The sequence below is a fragment of the Rhineura floridana genome, chromosome 10 (genome assembly GCF_030035675.1).
Source record: "Rhineura floridana isolate rRhiFlo1 chromosome 10, rRhiFlo1.hap2, whole genome shotgun sequence".
In the NCBI taxonomy this organism is placed as follows: Eukaryota; Metazoa; Chordata; class Lepidosauria; order Squamata; family Rhineuridae; genus Rhineura; species Rhineura floridana.
In genome coordinates this window covers 13,560,794-13,579,004 of record NC_084489.1, presented here as the reverse complement: position 1 = coordinate 13,579,004, position 18,211 = coordinate 13,560,794, and the positions used below count along the sequence as shown (strand labels likewise).

The window sequence follows — 18,211 nt, the reverse complement described above, 5'->3', positions numbered from 1 at the left end:
TGCAGTATCACCCCCACAGGAGTTGAAATGGATCCTGGGAAGGTGTGCTGCATGCTGTCTTGGCACCCCTCCAAAACCAAGAAAGACCAGCGGTTTCTGGGGTTTGCTAACTACTATCAGCATTTCATCATGGCCTTGTCTAACTTGACAGCCCCGCTTACTGACTGCTTAAAGGGAACAGGCCCCTTCCATTGGACAGAAGTGGCCGAACGAGCGTTTGAGGATTTAAAACTGCTGTTTTCCTCCAAGCCAATACTCCAGCATGCAGACCCCCAACACCCTTTTGTGATGGAGACTGACACATCGGACATGGCCATCAGAGTGGTGTTATTACAACCAGACCAAAAAAGAGAAGCATTACAACCCTGCACTTATTTCTCTCAAAAGCTGGCTAGTGTGGAAAGGAACTACACTTTCTGGGAGAAGGAGTTACTCGCCATCCAAGATGCGTTGGAGACCTAGTGGCACCTCCTGGAGGGAGCTCGGCACGAAGTGGAAGTCCACACTGACTGCTGGAACTTAGAGAGCCTCCAGATGGCCCACAAGTTGAACCAGCGGCAAGTGTGGTGGGCTCATGCTAGGTTCCACTTCCGCATTAATTACATTCCACAGGTGCCGAACCACTGGGCTGATGCCCTATCCCACAAGCCAGAGTATAGAGAAGACCAACCTCCATCCCCTCTACATTTCATTATTCCACTAGAGAAAATGGTTGCAGCTGGCTGTCCAGATCCATGGTTTGAGGAATTATAATGTGCACAAGAGCAAAACCTTTACACTCGAGAGAGGGTGCAAGAATTGGAGCAGCCCTCTCAGGACAGTGCACCAGGCTTCTCACTGGGGGGATGTTCTACCACTGTGAAGCCCTTTATGTGCCTCCAGGGGAAATTCGAGCCAAGGTCCTCTGACAATGCCACGACTCCCCAACCGCAGGGCATTTGGAGGTGTTCAAAACGTTACAGGCAGTCATGTGGGACTTCTGGTGGAAAGGGGTCAATCATGACATGGAAAGTTATGTACAGTCCTGTTCCATTTGCATAAGAGCTAAACATGCCCTGGGGTGGCCAGCTGGGTTGCTGGAGCCACTCCCCATGCCCAAAAGACCATGTCAAATGGTGGCTTTGGATTTCATCACAGATCTATCTGCCTCTCAGGGGAACATGACAGTTTTGGTCATCATGGACACCTTTAGAATAATGGCTCATTTCCTGCGCTGGACTGCCATCCGCAGGAGAGACCGCCCAGTTGTTTGCTCAACACATTTTCTGGCTGCATGGACTCCCCACCAGTTTGGTGTTGGATCGGGGGACCCAGTTCACGACATGGTTCTGGTGTGCCTTGCAGCAGCTGTTAAAGAACGAGTTGAGAATGTCATCCATGCACCGCCCCCAGACAGATGGACAAACGGAGAAGGTGAATGCAGCCCTGGAGCGGTACCTCTGCTGCTATATGAACTACCAGCAGGACAACTGGGTGACCTTACTGTCTCTAGCCAAATTCACTTACAACAATTTGGTACACTCATCCACTCGACAGACTCCATTCTTTGCCAGTTTCAGCTACCACCCATGCACCTTCGCCACCCCGAGTGCCAATCCAGCCGTTCCAGCGGTGGTGGGTTTTTTGCAGAAGTTGCAAGCCATGCAGCACCTGCTACAGAAACAACTAGCCAGGGCTAAAGCCAACTGTAAAAGAGTAGCAGACAGGGACCCCGGAACTGTTTTCAAGGTGGGGGGGCTCAAGACTGGTGGGCAGGTCATGTCATGATGACCTACTTGCAGATGCATTTTACATCTGCTTATTTAATGGGTTAAATAAATAATAAATCTGTCATATTCTAGAACTGTCACAATCATAAACACACTTGCAAGGTCTTGTCAAACCATAGAAGCTTTCCATTTCTTACTGGACGTTCATGTAACACCTTTAAAATAAAGATGTATGAAATGAAAAATGAAATGGACTGCCTTCAAGTTGATTCCGACTTATGGCGACCCTACAAATAGGGTTTTCATGGGAAGTGGTATTCAGAGATGGTTTTACCATTGCCTTCCTCTGAGGCTGAGAGGCAAGGTCACCCAGTGAGCTTCTTGGCTATGTGGGGATTCGTACCCTGTTCTTATTTTATTTTATCTTAAAATAAATTAATTAAAAGTACAATAAATTAAAATAATTAAAAAGATCATCGATTTTAAATTAAAGAACAATAAAATAAATAAAAAGATCTTAAAATATGTAATAAGTAAATAAAATAAAGATTTTAAAATAAATAGTATAGTTGTGGTTTTTGTATTCTGTTATTTATTATACTTAATAACAATAAACCTTAAAGATAGGTTCGGAAGGGGTAGCCATGTTAGGCTGAGATATGAAAACACAAACAAGGGGTCTGTGGCATCTTAAATAAATTTGTGAGTCTTTAAGTCTTTGTGAGTATTTAAGGTGCCATAGACTCCTTGTTTGTGTATTAATAAATCATAAACATTACTGTGGCACACTTAAGACAAAGGTGGCTTGGCATTCAGCAGTTCTGGTGATAAATTCATTCATAATGTTTTCCAAAGGATTTTTGCTTGTGCATGTGAAGAAGAAGCAGATGTGTAAGGTGCTTCTGTGTAGTGCAATTACGCAGGTATGTCTTTATTCTTCAGAGCACTGAAAGAATATTCTCCTGATGCTGCTGATGCAAGTATGGTGTGTAAGACCTGTACCAGCATAACTTGGTCTAAGAGATTTCGGACTGGCTGAGTCTCATATTTATTTATTTATTATTTGATTTATATCCCGCCCTTCCTCCCAGCAGAAGCCCAGGGTGGCAAACAGAAGCACTTAAAACACTTTAAAACATCATAAAAACAGACCTTAAAATACATTAAAACAAAACAACGTTAAAACCATTTCTTTTAAAAAACTTATGAAACTAATTGCTTTAAGTTAGTGAACCTGCTTATGTTAAACTGTTTGAAAGTTTGAGAAACCTGTATATTTGATTTTTATTACAATTTCAATTGTAATATATGGGCAGCATTTAGCTCAAACTGATATTTATAAAGCATTATACTCACTCAAGAATGAACTTGAGTCACTTTGTTCTTAATCTTCAGTAGGGCTCCAGCATACAGATTAAAACTGGCTGCTGCAAAACTCTCCTCCCTGTGTTCTCCTAGCTCCAAGAAGCAGGTTCTCTGTTAGCTCAAGGGAAGTACTTTGAAAGAGAAAGTGTTCCTTTCTAAGGTGTGTGAGGCCCTTTTATGAACAAAATACACCCCAAATAATGGGACAGAAATCTGGGGGGAACAAATGCAAATGCCCCAGCAGAAATCTCTAGTCCACTGGGTGGGGGGGGAAAGGTGTAATATTCTCAGTAGTTTAAGTGTGTTGCCACCTAGTGGCCAAAGAGCAGATGTATTGCTATTGCAAAGGCAGACTGAGCATGCTCCAGTTTGCTGGCTGCAACTGTTCCTAAAATGGCTGTCAGGCAAAGGCCTTGATGAAAACAGAACAAAATTAACACAGTAATCTGTTAGCATTCCTGGCGTGGTCTCCATAGATTACAGAAGGGATGCTCATGCTCTGGAGACCTCTTTGTAGTGGCAGTGTGGGAAACCATTTTTTGCCAGAACTTAAGAACACTGCGGTATCACTATCAATTTTGCCTGGTCATTTGGGGGGGACTCAGCCCACCCAAGCTTAGTCTTGGGGGGTTTGAGCCCCCCCACCCCCTGTTCTGGGGTCCGTGGTAGCTGATCAACACCACCAGCTGGGCCCTGAAATTCAAGTAGGCAACAAAGTGTGGCTCTCCACTCATTTGCTGACACAGGTTCCCTCTCATAAGTTAGAGGCACAGAGGCTGGGACCCTTTGAAGTGGAAGCCCAAATCAACTTAGTTGCCTTATGCTTACCTTACCCGCCTCCATAAAGATCCAGTATTTCATCGATCTCTACTCAAAGAAGCTGCCAGACCTGCACCGAGCACCTGAAGCTCCGCCCCCACCCATCATGGTCGATGATCAAGAAGAGTATGAAGTGGTGGAGCAGATCCTCATCAATCCTTAACCTCACATGCCCAACATTCCCCAACTGAGCGCTGCCCCACTTCCCCCGCCCAAACTGTCAGTTAGCAGTCCTTCGTCAGAGTCAGAAGCTGAGATCAAACCACCTTCATCCCGCACTCAGAGGCATGAGAAGTGGAAAATTCAACAGACTGGGCTGAGGAAGAGCTTGTGTGTGTGTGTGAGATCCAAACCTACTTAAGGGGACTGGGGGGGAAACCTCAATGCTGAGTCAAAGTCTTAGAGCTGCGAAGACATGCGTAGTCAGTTCAGAGTCAAAGTTCCTAGAAAGCATAGTTAATTAATGAGGCACACTGCTTTTGATGTATCTATAACTTTAATAAAAAGAGAAAAAAATTCAGATGTCGCTGAGACCGAGTCCTTTGGCTTCGGGCAGGTAGTTCAGTTCATGAAGAATCAGAACACAGGGACAGACCACAGGTGAAAGGGGACTGTAGCTATAGGCAAAGTCAAGCTTTTGAGTCTGGTATTCCTTGGGATTTCTCAAAAAAGGGTGAGACAATTCAAAAGATTAAATTTCATTCATGTAACAACACACATTCTGGATGGAGGAGGAGTGACAGGAAAGGTCACTATCTTCCCCTGACCCAGACCTCACAGCCTCCCCACCAGTGGGGGGGGGATTGGCTGGTGCTATGTACCTCCCCCCAATGCCCCACCTAGAAATGTGGCTTCCCCACCTAACAAGGAAGGCTGGCTACAAGGCTGGGTCTAGGTAGGAAGATATTACTTTAGTTGACGTTCACCGGTAGTCCTGCTTTTGTGCCTTCCTCTTCAACTTTCATCAGCATTTGTTTCACATCATTACTGTTTTCTGCTAGTAGTATGGTATCGTCTGCATATCTTAAATTATTGATATTTCTCCCTCCAATGTTCACACCTCCTTCATCTTGGTCCATTCTTGCTTTCTTTTATTCTTCCTTTTATTCCATCTCGGTCAGTCAGTGTGTTCCCCTGTTGATTATTCAACATTCCTACTCTTGGTGTTTATTTCCCTTTAATTTCTCTAATCTTTTGGAATAGGGCTCTTGTTCTTCCCTTTTTCTCTCTCTTCTCTTTCTATACAATTATTGTAATAGTTCTCTTTGTCCCTATGTACTAGTTGTATTGTTGCATTTAGGGTTCTGACTGTGTTTCTATCTCCTTTTGCTTTTGCTTTCCTTCTCACTTTAACCATTTTAAGAGTTTCTTCAGTCATCCATTGAGGTCTTTCTTTTTAACTAGAGGTATTGTCTCTTTGCATTCTTCCCTGATAATGTCTCTAACTTCACTCCATAGTTCTTCTGGTTCTCTGTCAACTACGTTTAAAGCCTCAAATCTGTTCCTTATTTGATCTTTATATTCTTCCGGCATGTTATTTAAATTGTATTTTGGCATTATGATTCCTTTGCTGTTCTTCTTTAGCTTTACTCTGATTTTCAATACGGCCAGTTCATGAGCTGTACCACAGTCTGGTCTTGTTTTCGCTGAAAGTATGGAAATTCTCTGTCTTCTGCTATCAATTATATAATCAATTTGATTCCTATATTGGCCATTTGGTGATGTCCACATGTACAGTCGTCTTTTCGGTTGATCAAAAAATGTGTTTGTGAGAAACAAATTATTGGCTTCACAGAATTCAATAAGTCTTACTCCTGCTTCATTTCTGTCTCCTAAGCCCCATTTCCCCACAATTCCTAGTTCTTCTCTGTTCCCTGCTTTTGCATTCCAGTCCCCCATGGTAATCAGCACATCTTGTTTTGGTCTGTGATCTATTTCTTCCTGTACTTCTGCATAAAATCTCTCCAATTCCTCTTCTTCTGCGTTTGCCATTGGAGTATAGACTTGGATGATGGTTATGTTGATAGGTTTCCCATTTAATCTCATTGATATAACTCGCCCAGAACTTGTGTTGTAGCTCCTAATTGCTTTTGCTACATGACTTCTCACTATTAAAGCAACCCCATTTCTTCTTAATTTCTCATTTCCTGCATAAAATATTTTATAGTTGTCTGATTGAAAATGTCCCATTCCCATCCATTTTAGTTCACTCATGCCAAGTATTGCAATGTTGATACGTTCCATTTCTTGCTTGACAATTTCTAACTTTCCTTGGTTCATTGCATGTTCCTATTGTGTGCGTCGTACAACTCCGGACTCTCATCTGCGCACATCAGCCTCTGGGTTTCCTTTTGGCTTTGACCCAGCCAGTTGTCACAGTGCTACTCGTACTTGTCCTTTGTTCTTCCCCAGTAGCTCGGTGAGTGCCTTCTGACCTGGGGGTCTCATCTTCCAGCACTATCTCGTGTTGCATTTTGGATACTCTGTTCACAGGGTTTTCGTGGTAAGAGGTATTCAGAGGTGGTTTACCATTGTCTTCCTCTGAGTTTGGATGCATCTTAGTCTGGTGTCTTAGCTTTGACCATTCCGCTTTGGGTGCCCCTGCTAGAAGTCTAGCCTCTTGGTCTAGACTCCTGACGGCATTGCTCTCAGCTTCTTCTTCAACACTCTCAAACCCCCTCACCATGTTAAGGTGTATATCCTAGAGGGATTATCAGTACCTCAGCACAGTCATTAACCAAAATGGAGACAATAGTAAAAAATCAGAAGAAGGCTAGGACTGGGAAGGGCAGCTATGAGAGAACTAGAAAAGGTCCTCAAATGCAAAGATGTATCACTAAACACTAAAAGGATCATTCAGACCATGGTATTCCCCATCTCTATGTATGGATGTGAAAGTTGGACAGTGAAAAAAGCGGATAAGAGAAAAATCAACTCATTTGAAATGTGGTGTTGGAGGAGAGCTTTGCGGATACCGTGAACTACAACAAAGACAAATAATTGGGTGTCACAACAAATTTTAACTAGAACTGTCACTATTAGCTAAAACGATGAAACTGAGGTTATCATACTTTGGACACATAATGAGGAGACATGATTCACTAGAAAAGACAATAATGCTGGGAAGAACAGAAGGGAGTAGAAAAAGAGGAAGACCAAACAAGAGATGGATTGATTCCATAAATGAAGCCACAGAGCTGAACTTACAAGTTCTGAACAGGGTGGTTCACGACAGATGCTCTTGGAGGTCACTGATTCATAGGGTCACCATAAGTTGTAATCGCCTTGAAGCCATATAACAACAACAACAAAGGTAGTAAGAGGCATTCCACAATGTATTGGAATCTGAAGTCTCATAAGACTTTATAGGTCAGAACCAGCCCTTTAAATATGGCCTAGAAATTTATTTTTGCGTAAGGGATTTATTACATTTGTGTTAATAGCAGCCATGCTAGAAATTGTATTTTACTGGAAATTTATCAGACACTTTAGCTAACTAGTAGCACAGAGAGTGAAGCATAGCATTTTCAAAAAACTTGCACATCAGATACACTTTTTAAAGGGAAAGGATACAGTGAACACTTTCTATATGCTTTCATTGCTTATGTGAACAGCAGCAGAGACTCCCTGTAGCCCTTCCAAACAACCATCTCACTGTTCAGAAGGATTTGCTTGGGGTAATCTTTTGTACATCATCTTTAAGCATGTTTCTTTGTCTGGAATAGTACATTCATGTGTTCTCTGTATTTGATGAAATGATATGTGTCTTCCAGCTCCTGATACTTTTTTCCTTTTTTTTTTGAGCTTCTCCTGTATTTTTATATGTATGAAAATAATAATAAAAAATAAAATTTACCCATGATTTGGAGACATATTACAAAACACTGGATAGAGATGGAGGCAACAGCCCTAAAATCAGCACCACTGGAGGTGCTATCCTTCTTAATCGCAAAAGTATAAAGGGAAGAGCTGGGCAGACAACCCATACTTACTATGTACCCTGCATGCCTGGAAAAGTGGCACCTCTTCCCTGGTATCTTCCCTCTGATAACCATAGTCTGCCACCCAGCAATGGGAGAAGGACAACAGACTATACAACTGGCAAGAAAACAAAAAGAGCTGTATAGGTTGAGGGATTTGTACTTAGGATCAGCACCCCTCACTGTAGATCAGGCATGGGGAACTCCTGGCCCTCCAGATATTGCTGAACTACAACTCCCATCAACCCTAGCAAGCATGGCTAATGGCCAGAGATGATGGGAACTATAGTTGAGCAACATCTGAAAGGCCAAAGGTTCTCCACACTTGCTGTAGATCAACAACAGTCCAAACTCCATGAAGTGAAACCATTATGGGTACACATACACCAAAGTAACTAGTTTCATAACTAGTTCAGAAATCAAAGAAGAGGCAACCAGGCAAAATAACACTTTTTGAAAAAAATGTTACTGGAGGCTGAGTGTAAGTACAAGGGTTTGGTCACCAGAATTTATAGAATCCTGTTAGACCACCAGACAGGCAAATTAGATGCTGTTAAGGCCATTTGGGAGGAAGATGTAGGGGAAACTGTTGAACACAGTGACTGGATATCCATTTGGAACTCAAGGCTCCTCTGATCGGTATCAGCAAATATAAGAGAAAGCTCCCTTAAACTAATACAGAGGTGGTACTACACACCAGTTTGAATTGCTAGGATGTGGGGAATGGTTCAGCAGCATGCTGAAAGGAATGTGGCTTCAGGGGGCATGCTGTCATCTATGGTGACAGTGCTGAGTGGTTGAGGTTTTCTGGGAGGATGATATAAAATAAATTAATGCCATATTGGGTTATATTATGGTAAAAGGCCTGAGCTATGTTTGTTATAAATTTTCTTGGTGCAAACTCAGAAGAGTTGTCAAAAGATCTAAATCAGTTCCTATTGGTGGCAGCTCTGGGAAGATGCTTGTGCTTTAATTGTGACTAAATAGCATGATAAAGTATGGTAAATGTTATCTAAAAACTAACACATCATATACAAGTTGTAAGGGAACAGATGACACAGCCTCTTTCTTGCATGATTTTACTTTTTATGTTAATGATAAAAATAGCAAGATCACAGTACCAAGGTCATATGCCTGTTTTGGACATTATGAACTATAGCAGCTGGTCACCCCAGCTTCAGGACAGGCCATCAGGTCAACACTATTGGACTCTGTAGTCCCATTAGCTGTGTGAACAAAATGAAACTATGATTAATCTTATTTTGTGGTATATTTCTTATAATTTTATATTTCTTTGAGAGTATGACTTCCCCACACACACACAGTCTGAACTGCCTTTTTTTGTATAGCTAATATAACAGCTTATAGTTTTTAATTTATGTTGTTTTTATTATGTGGTAATTATGTGATTCATTTTGATATAGAAAATATAAAAAATAAAATCTAGTGTGAATTGGACTATGATTGCAATGCCCAATTCTGGTTGTAATTGAGATATTTCTGTTTTATCTGTTTTATTGTTCACTGCCTACATATTTTTTTGGATGTAAGGCCGTATAAAAACAGATGAAATCAATCAATCAATCAATCAACTGTTCCCATTATCGCGAATGCACTGTTTCCAATAGACCTTGGCAAAGATAAGGCTGCTGACTGGTAATGCCTTATTTACATGCTTGGAGGAATTTGACAGCATTCATCAATCTCTCCTAATGTTTTCTGATTGTGCCCTCTGCAAACAGAATCCCAGTTGCAGAATATATAGTGTGATTTCTTGTAAGGTGACATCATTCAGGCTTTTAGCAACTGCGAGATTTTTTAAAAAGCTTTTTTAGAGTAAATAAAATAGCAGGCACGGGCCCCCAATCTACAGTGGGACCCTAATTGGGAAAGCAGGGGACTTTAACCCTGTATCAGTCCAAATCTGTATCCCCCTCCCCACATGCTAGCTTCCATTGGTGCAGCAAGGAGCAATTTGTTGAAGCCCCCCTATCTCTGCCAAGATCACAGTCCAGATCAGCGATGCTGTACCTGCTAGTTACTCTTTAAAAAGACCATTCAAGCAATTGATCATTGTGTGAATTAATGGTATCATGCCTTATGTGGCCCTCAGAGGTTGCACACGAAAATGAATATTAGCATTTTTATTCTATCTGCCTGAATATTATATTTATTTATTTATTTGCTTTGATCCATGGTAAAATTAGATTTTTCATGTAAATCGTACATGTTTTTGTAAATACATTAAAGTAATGAGCAATTTTCCATCCTAAGACTACAGTTTTACTGGATATGTGGTAGTGCTGGGAAAGGGAAATGCTACAATGAAAAGAAATATATCCCTGTGTTTCAAATGTGCAGATATGTTGATGCTGACATTCTGTTCTTCATTGAGAATGAATCATATTTAAGGACCTTAAAATCTTCATAGGCATCTGTGTTATATTCTCTCTTTTTGGTAGTATTGTGTGCTGGCGTGGAGAGAAGGGCTTTCATCTGCTCAAGTTGGTATTGTTTGAATAGAAGAAAGGGTTAAGTGTTTGAATGGGCGAAAGGTTTTAGAGAGACAACAAAGAAAGGTAATTGATTGTATAAGAGAAGAAAGACTAAAACTAAGCCTTCTCAAATTGCTTCCAATATGGTGTTAGTGTACATTTTGTTGAAAGAACAAATGGGACATTTTCCATAGTCTTCAAAATCCTTTGAAAGGTGAAGCAACACATGGCCAGTCAAAGCTGAAAGCCTAGATGAAAAATGTTGCCAGCTGTATATGACTAATAGGTTCCTGAATCAATTGAAGGTGGTATGTTAGACACCTTTCAGAGATAAAATGTTAATTTGATTTGTATTCAAGATACAACAATGCCATTGGTTTCAGCCTTCAAAAAAGCAGGAAATATGAGAGAGACCTAGGGTAGATTTGGGGTGGATCTTCTGGTCTCTGAGAAAGGGTTTTCCCATTTTAAATAAGGTCACACTCCAATGCAGGACTATGTGCACAGTTTGGCAGTTCTTCGTAAACTTACTCGTGTGAGCAGGAATGCCCTTTTCAGTTTAGTTTGATATTTCAACTATGCCCGCCTCTGGAAGATCAGGATTTGGTAGTTGCTGGACATGCTTAAATAACTTATTGGTTCAATTACTGTAATGTGTTGTATATTGCCTTGAAGATTGTTTAAAAATTACATCTGGTACAAAACTGCCAAAATTTTAATAGGATCTAATAGTTACGTATGTGCTAAAGAAGTTCCAAATTCACATCCATATACAATTCACGTTCAGGCGTCCTGGCTTTTGACTTTCAGGCATCTCTTGAAGACATGTTTATGCTGACAGGCCTATGCAGTTTAAAATGTCTCTTGAGTAGTCATTTTTCATTATTGTTTTGTATTGCTTTTAAATGTTTTTATCTTGCTGTACACCACCCTGATGTTTTGCAAAAGGAAGGTATATAAATACTTTTATAAATAATAAATAAATAAATTCAAGATACCGGTTTTGACCTTTTAAAGCCCTAAACGGCTTGTGTTGCAAATATCTTAAAAGAATACATTCCGTATGAATTTCACCACTCCTAACATCATCTGGGAGACTTATTGTGAGGTATCTTCTTTATCTGTTGCCAGATTGGGGGTGATATACAGCAGGGTCTTTTCCATGATAGTACCTCTAAAGAGAATTGAGCCAAGGAATTTAGAAAATTTGCAAAAACATTTTTATTCTGCCAGGCATTTTTCTAATTTTTTATTGTTTTAAAAGTTTTCTGCTGGTGATTATCTGTACATTTATTTGTATTTATTTGTTGTATTTTCCTGTTTTATTTTGAGACATCTTGAGTCTCTTTCTGGGAAAAATGGCAGGTTAAAATGTTAATAAATAAAATAGATTAGCACCATGTTTAAAGAGAACTATCTGTGAGCTAGAAAGATCATCTCTTACTTCAGCCATAAACTCGTTGGGTGGTGTTAGGCAAGCTGCTGCTTCCATTTCTTAGCCCTCCACAGTATGAGGAAAATAATACTGGCTTATTACGAGAGAGAGAGAGTGTGTGTGCATGGTAGAGGGAGTATCAGTTGAGCAGTTAATGTGCATAACAACTGGACATTATGCACATTCACCAGGCGTCATGGAGAATGTGCATATAATCTGTGCATGAAGAAGGAATTGTGCAAATTTCCCGGTTGATATAAATAATCTCTAGCAGGCCTTAGGGAATTAGTGTATCTCGACTGTGTTTTGTACATTCAGTGACCATTATGTATAATCTCCAACAGGTCTTGGGAAATGAGTATATCTTAGCTGCATTTGAACATTCTCCAAGCAATATTCTCGCCTCCGTTGTTCATGCTCTGGTAACTTCAAGATTGGATTACTGTAATGCGCTCTACGTAGGGCTGCCCTTGAAGACAGTTCGGAAGCTTCAGCTGGTGCAGAACGCGGCTGCCAGACTATTGACGAGGACCAGTCGGTCTTCGCATATAACACCTATTCTGGCGCGTCTGCACTGGCTCCCTATTTGCTTCCGGGCGAGATTCAAGGTGCTGGTTTTGACCTATAAAGCCTTACACGGCGTGGGACCTCAATACCTTGTGGAACGCCTCTCTCGCTATGAACCTACCCGTTCACTTCGTTCAGAATCTAAGGCCCTCCTCCGGGTACCAGCTCATCGGGAAGCCCGGAGGGTGGTTACTAGATCTAGGGCCTTTTCTGTGGTGGCCCCTGAGTTGTGGAACAGCCTCCCCGAAGAGGTACGCCTGGCGCCTACACTTCTATCTTTCCGGCGCCAGGTAAAGACCTTTTTATGCTCCCAGGCATTTTAATCTTTTAATTTTCTTAATCTTTCTACTTTTAACATGTATCCTTCTTAATTTGTGTTGTATTTCGTTTTTGTTGTGCTTTCTGTTGTTTGTTTGTACGTGTTTTTGTGATTTTTTACTATGATATATTGTATTTTATCTTGTTTGTTCACCGCCCTGAGAGCTATTCTGCTAAGGGCGGTATATAAATTGAAATAATAATAATAATAATAATATGAACGTTTCCCAAGGCCTGTTGGAAATTATGCATAATAGCCAGAGATTGTACAAAATTCAGTCAAGAATGCACATTCCCCAATGCTTACTTGCACCTTCATTTTGCTGTGATATATTGTCACTCAGGCCCCTTTCAACTTTCTTACCTGACACTTGGCTTCTTTTCTGACAGTATTCCTTCCTTAATCTTCAATGCCTTCAACATTTATGTTGATAACTTCTCTGATCCAATTGCTTCCTGCCTTGTATTTCTAACTTCCTTCATTGGTCTACAACTCATCCACCTAATGCAGTGGCTACTGTCTTGTTTTCCCTAACTGTTGCTCTGGGTTGGATCTCTCTACTGTCGCGTTCCCTCTCTCTGACCATCACCTTGTAACTTTGAATATTGTATTTATTTTCCCTCTCCTCTGCCTCTTGTTCCTTCCGTCACCTGCAGTCTATCAATCCTAGGTAAAGCACCTTTTGAGATATAAGTGAGGGCCAAGGGAAGCTCTTTGGGACAGGAGAGATGGGTTGATCATCTACTCCCCATACCCAGCAGTTCTGCTGAAAATTGCTCCCCTCCACTGTTCATTTGTTAAAAAAATCATAAACTGCTGAGGCTAAGAATATATATCGACTCTCCCCTTGTTTCCTTTGGGCACACCTCTTATTATTTATTTATTTCAGGCAATTATATACCACTTTTCAGGCAGATCTCACAAAGTGATTCACATTTATTTATAAAAATATTTCTATACCAATAGTCATTAAAAAAAACCCACCAAAGTGGTTTACAACATATAAACACATAATAAAACAATATAAAAATTTAAACTCACAAATCAGTTAACTAACTATTGTGGAAAGATATTATCTTAATTGCCTGCATAAGCCTGGTGACAGAAGTCAGCAGGCGTTTAAAAATCAGAATAGGAGGTGCCTGCTGAATCTCTGTCGGCAGAGCATTCCACAAGACTGGGCCGAGGACACTAAAAGATCAATTTCTTCTTATTGTCAGATGAGGCTTGCCAATTCAGGGGATGGCCAGTGATGTTCTGGCAGATGATCTCAGTGGATGAGCTGTGATAAAAGGGTTCACGTGGTCCCAAAAGTACCTTGGACATAAGTTGTTCAAGGCTTTGTAAATTAATAAGAGGACCTTAAACATAGTTTGGTAGAAGATAGGCACCCAGTGCAGATGCTTTAACAATGATGTCACATGTCAGCAATGTGCCCCTGTCATGCCCCCCTCAGAGGACTCATCTGAGGAGAAAGAGGAATGGGAGACTGCAGACCCAGGAGAGGGGACAAGCAGGGAGACAGCCCAGGACCCTTCACCAGACCAGAGACAAGCCCCTGAAGGAGCCTCCCTGCCGGAATCAGGAAGCGACCAGGAGGCTGCCCCTTCCCCAGCAGAGAAAAGACACCAACAGGTGTTGCAGCAACGAAGGCAATCAGCGCGATTAAGGAGTAGGAGAGCTCGCAAGAACACAGGCTGATTGGAAGCACCTGGGCCAGCATGCAGAGTACAAAAGGCTGGAAGGAAAGGGAGCCTCCTTGCTAGAGTCAACGTCAAACCTTGCTGCAGACATTACTCCAGCTCTCCTGTTAAACCCATTCCTTGAACCCTGCCCTGCCTGATCGGATCTCTTGGTTTCTGGACATTTGGACTCTCTGCCTCCTCCTTCGGTGCTTCCCAAATGGTAAACACGCTGGCTGACCCCCAGGTTCCTCCCGCCTGGCAGATTTATGGTCTGGCCTTATCTGTTAATTAGCTGCATGCCTCTGTGAAGCCCCACGTTTGACAGTCTCTATCAGCAGTCTGGTCGCTGCATTCTGCACCAACTGGAGCTTCTCAACCAGGCCCAAGGGCAGCCCCACATAGAGTGCATTGCAGTAACCCAGCTTGAGGTTACCAATGCATGGGCTACTGTGGTCAGGCTATCCCTGTTCAGGAATGGCTGTAGCTGGCGAACCAGGCAAAGCTAATAAAAGGCACTTCCAGCCACAGAAGAAACTTGAGTTTCTAATGACGAGATATATCCAGGATTACCCCCAAGCTACACACTTGCTGCTTCAGAGGGAGTGCAACCCCATCTAGAACTTGCCTGTGTCTGGCAGAACTACGCGCCCAAAGAACCTCCGTCTTCCCAGCATTCTAGCACAAATTATTGGCCGTCATCCAGTCCACCACTGCATTCAGACACTGATCCAGAGCTTTCACAACCTCTCCTGATTCACATGCTATGGAATAAACAAACCTACATGTCATCCACATACTGATGACATCAAAACTCCTAATGATCACTCCCACCAGGTTCACATAGATGTTAAATAGCACTGGAAAAAGGATAGTACCTTGTGGAACTCCATAGCACAAATACCAGGGGGCCGAGGAGTACTCAGCTAGTGCTACTTTCTGAACACAACCCTGTAGGTTAGAATGGAACCACCTTAATACAGTGTCCCCAATACCCGTTCCACTGAGTCAGCCCAGGAGGATACCATAGTCAGTGGTATCAACAGCTGCTGAGAGATGAAGCAGAAGTAACAGGTGCAACTCCCCCTGTCTCTCTCACAATAAAGATCATCCATCAGGGTGACCTTTAAGATGTTTACAGTGTTATGTATCAAGATTTAATCATATCTCAGCAAAACATCAAATCAAAATGTCAGATTCAAGCAACAATGATAACTGAAATGGATAAATCCAAACCTAAATGCTTACTTCTTCCTGTTTAGTGGTTTGGAGCATACTGTCAGAGTAGTGTGTTAGCAGTTGAAGCCTTTCCCCCCCCTTTTTTAATGACTTTAATTTTTCCTTTCTTCTGAAAACTCAGGCTTTCCATTCTAATATTGTCAAACCATAGAATCTTCCATTTTCTCCAAGGAGGGGGAAATTATGATGATGGTTCCAGAAGTGCACACACCGAACATTTTATATCAAAATTCCATGAATTTTACATGGAAAACCCCATGAGCTAAAGTCAATGTGGTTATAATATTCTGCTTGTGGAACGTTAATAGAAAAATCACATGGCTTTTCAGTTTAATCATATGTGTACTACACACATCACCTTTCTCCACCCTCTTCTTCCAGATAATTCCAACAGTATCCTCAGGGAGGAAAGTTTCATATCAGATTCAGTCACTCCTCTCTTTCAAGTAAATGTATTTAGGTTCACTTTATCCATGAAAACAAAAGGATTTTCTGAAGGCTCCTAAATATTATCACATATGAATGTAATTTCTAAGGTGTGTATGTGTGCACACATATATTTTCGTAAAGATTTTGATAATTATACGCCTAGAGGACAAATAAAGTAGGTTACTACCTTGTTCTTTGAAACTGATTCCAGAAATCATTTTATACAAAAATCAGCATTATTTGGGTTTTTACTTGGAGTTAGTATTTGATATTCTAATACTAGAATTAGAATTGCCAGGAATTAACATTAGAGCACACTAAGCCAAGGTTGGGCACTGGCTGAGGGCCCAGAACCTTAGAAGGGCCCACAGCACCTCGGACCCCCAGTGCTGTACTGCTCCTGCTGCCCCTTCCTCCTACCACCTCTCTCCCCCCACCAGTCTGCACAGCAGCAGCAGCAACAGAGACGAGCAGCGCCCAAAGCTCAAGTTGCTGATGAGAGCTGCCAGGAGAGTGAGGCACTGCCGATCCTCCTTGTTCTCTCCATGGTCAGTTCTGCCTCCTGAGGCTGCTAGCAGAAGCTGCTGTTTGGGCTTCATGGCGAGGTTGCAGGGGCGAGGCATGGTGGGCTCAGGCTAGCTGGGCACAGCTGGTCAGATGGGGATGGAGGGAGTGGCATAAAGCAGCAGCAGCAGCAGGCCTGATGCACACATGCACTCTTCCTCCTCCTCCTGGCCCCTCTTGCTTTTGTGGCTGCTGCTTTTTGCTTTGACCGGTCTGATACTGCTTACCCTCACCAAGGGCTTAGGAGGGAGGCCACCAGGGCCGGTCCTAAAGGGCGGCCAGGTTGGGCACTGGCCCGACTGCCCCTGGAGCTACAGGGGCCCCCTCAGCTGCCCCTCTGCTCCCCTTCCGCGATCCACGGGGCCCCCCACCTACCCCACCTACCTTTCTGCTGTCTTTTACCATTGCCCTTAACGAAGATGGCGGCTGCGGTTTCCCTAATGTACTGAAGCCCCTGCCACCATCTTAGTTGATGGCAGAGATGCACACGCATAGCACGCACATGTGCCATCAAAAAAGATGGTGGCGGAGGCATCATTCCGTTAGGGAAACCGCGGCCGCCATCTTCGTTATGGGCAATGGTAAAAGACAGCAGAAAGGTAGGGGGCGTGGGGGGCGTGCTTGTGAGATATGCGCACGTGCGCGCACACATGCCAGGGGCCAGGGCAAGCTGATGCCCAAGGGCCCCGGCATTCCTGGAGTCAGCCCTGGAGGCCACCAGTCACAGCTGCAGCCAAACCAGGAGCAACTCCTTGGTGTTGCTGTTGCCAACTGGAGTCTTTGCCTGCTGTAAGTTTGTTTCAGCGCTGGTGACAAGTCTGGATCTCTCTTCTCTGGGTCCACAAGATTCCTGCTCCCCAAGTATGCTATCTTTACAGTGTCAAGCACAATGGGCTGCCTTGGAAGAAATGGGGCTTCCTTCCTTCTGAGGAGAAAAAGTAATATTTCAATCTCCCCCACCCACACCTCTCTCCACTTGTTCCACATAGCCACTACTGATCTGCTTGTCATTGCAGGAGGGGAGGTATTTATTATTAGTCATTAAACCATAAAACAAGAATATCAGATGTGACATAAAAAACAAAACCAACCATAAAATCACTAAACACCTTGAAGCAGCAGCAAATTAAAGTTCCTATGGACTTTTCTTTAACACAAGGAATTTTTTTTTATTTATCAAGGTTGACAAAATGTTTGTGTGTGTGTGTGTTGCTGAGAGTTGTGAAACTTCTCGTGCTTAGAGTATTTGTTGTTTGTAGTTCATCAGGATTGAAAACTTGGGAGAGATTTTGCTGCAAAATATCAGGACTATGGAATGTTGCCGTTAAAAGTGTGTGTAGGTATGCTTTTCTGGCTTTGTACATATTTATTTTTCTCTGCATGAGAAATGCTAAATTATATATTTGTATTTTGCTTTTCTTCCCAGAAGCCCAAGGCTGTACACAGAGCACAGCCATCATTGCTAGTAGCCATTGATAGCCTTTTCTTCCATGAATTTGTCTAATCCTCTTTTAAAGTCATTCAAGTTGGTGGCCATCACTGTCTCTTGTGGGAGAGAATTCCATAGTTAACTGTATGCTATGTGAACAAGTACTTTCTTTTGTACAT

At 42.3% G+C, this 18,211-nt stretch overlaps 1 protein-coding gene across 6 annotated transcripts in view; it reads left to right on the top strand.

Moving 5' to 3' along the window:
* Positions 1-18,211, top strand: part of BBS9 (Bardet-Biedl syndrome 9) — a 461,803-nt gene that overhangs the window by 314,134 nt on the left and 129,458 nt on the right. Inside the window, exon 22 of one of the 6 annotated variants that reach the window (XM_061587180.1) lies at positions 12,148-12,201. The exons of the other annotated variants lie outside the window; for them this stretch is intronic. Coding sequence (XP_061443164.1) covers positions 12,148-12,161 — 14 coding nt within the window. The 3' untranslated portion in view covers positions 12,162-12,201. Of the gene's footprint in view, positions 1-12,147; positions 12,202-18,211 lie in introns of those variants that run through there. 6 annotated transcript variants of the gene reach the window in all.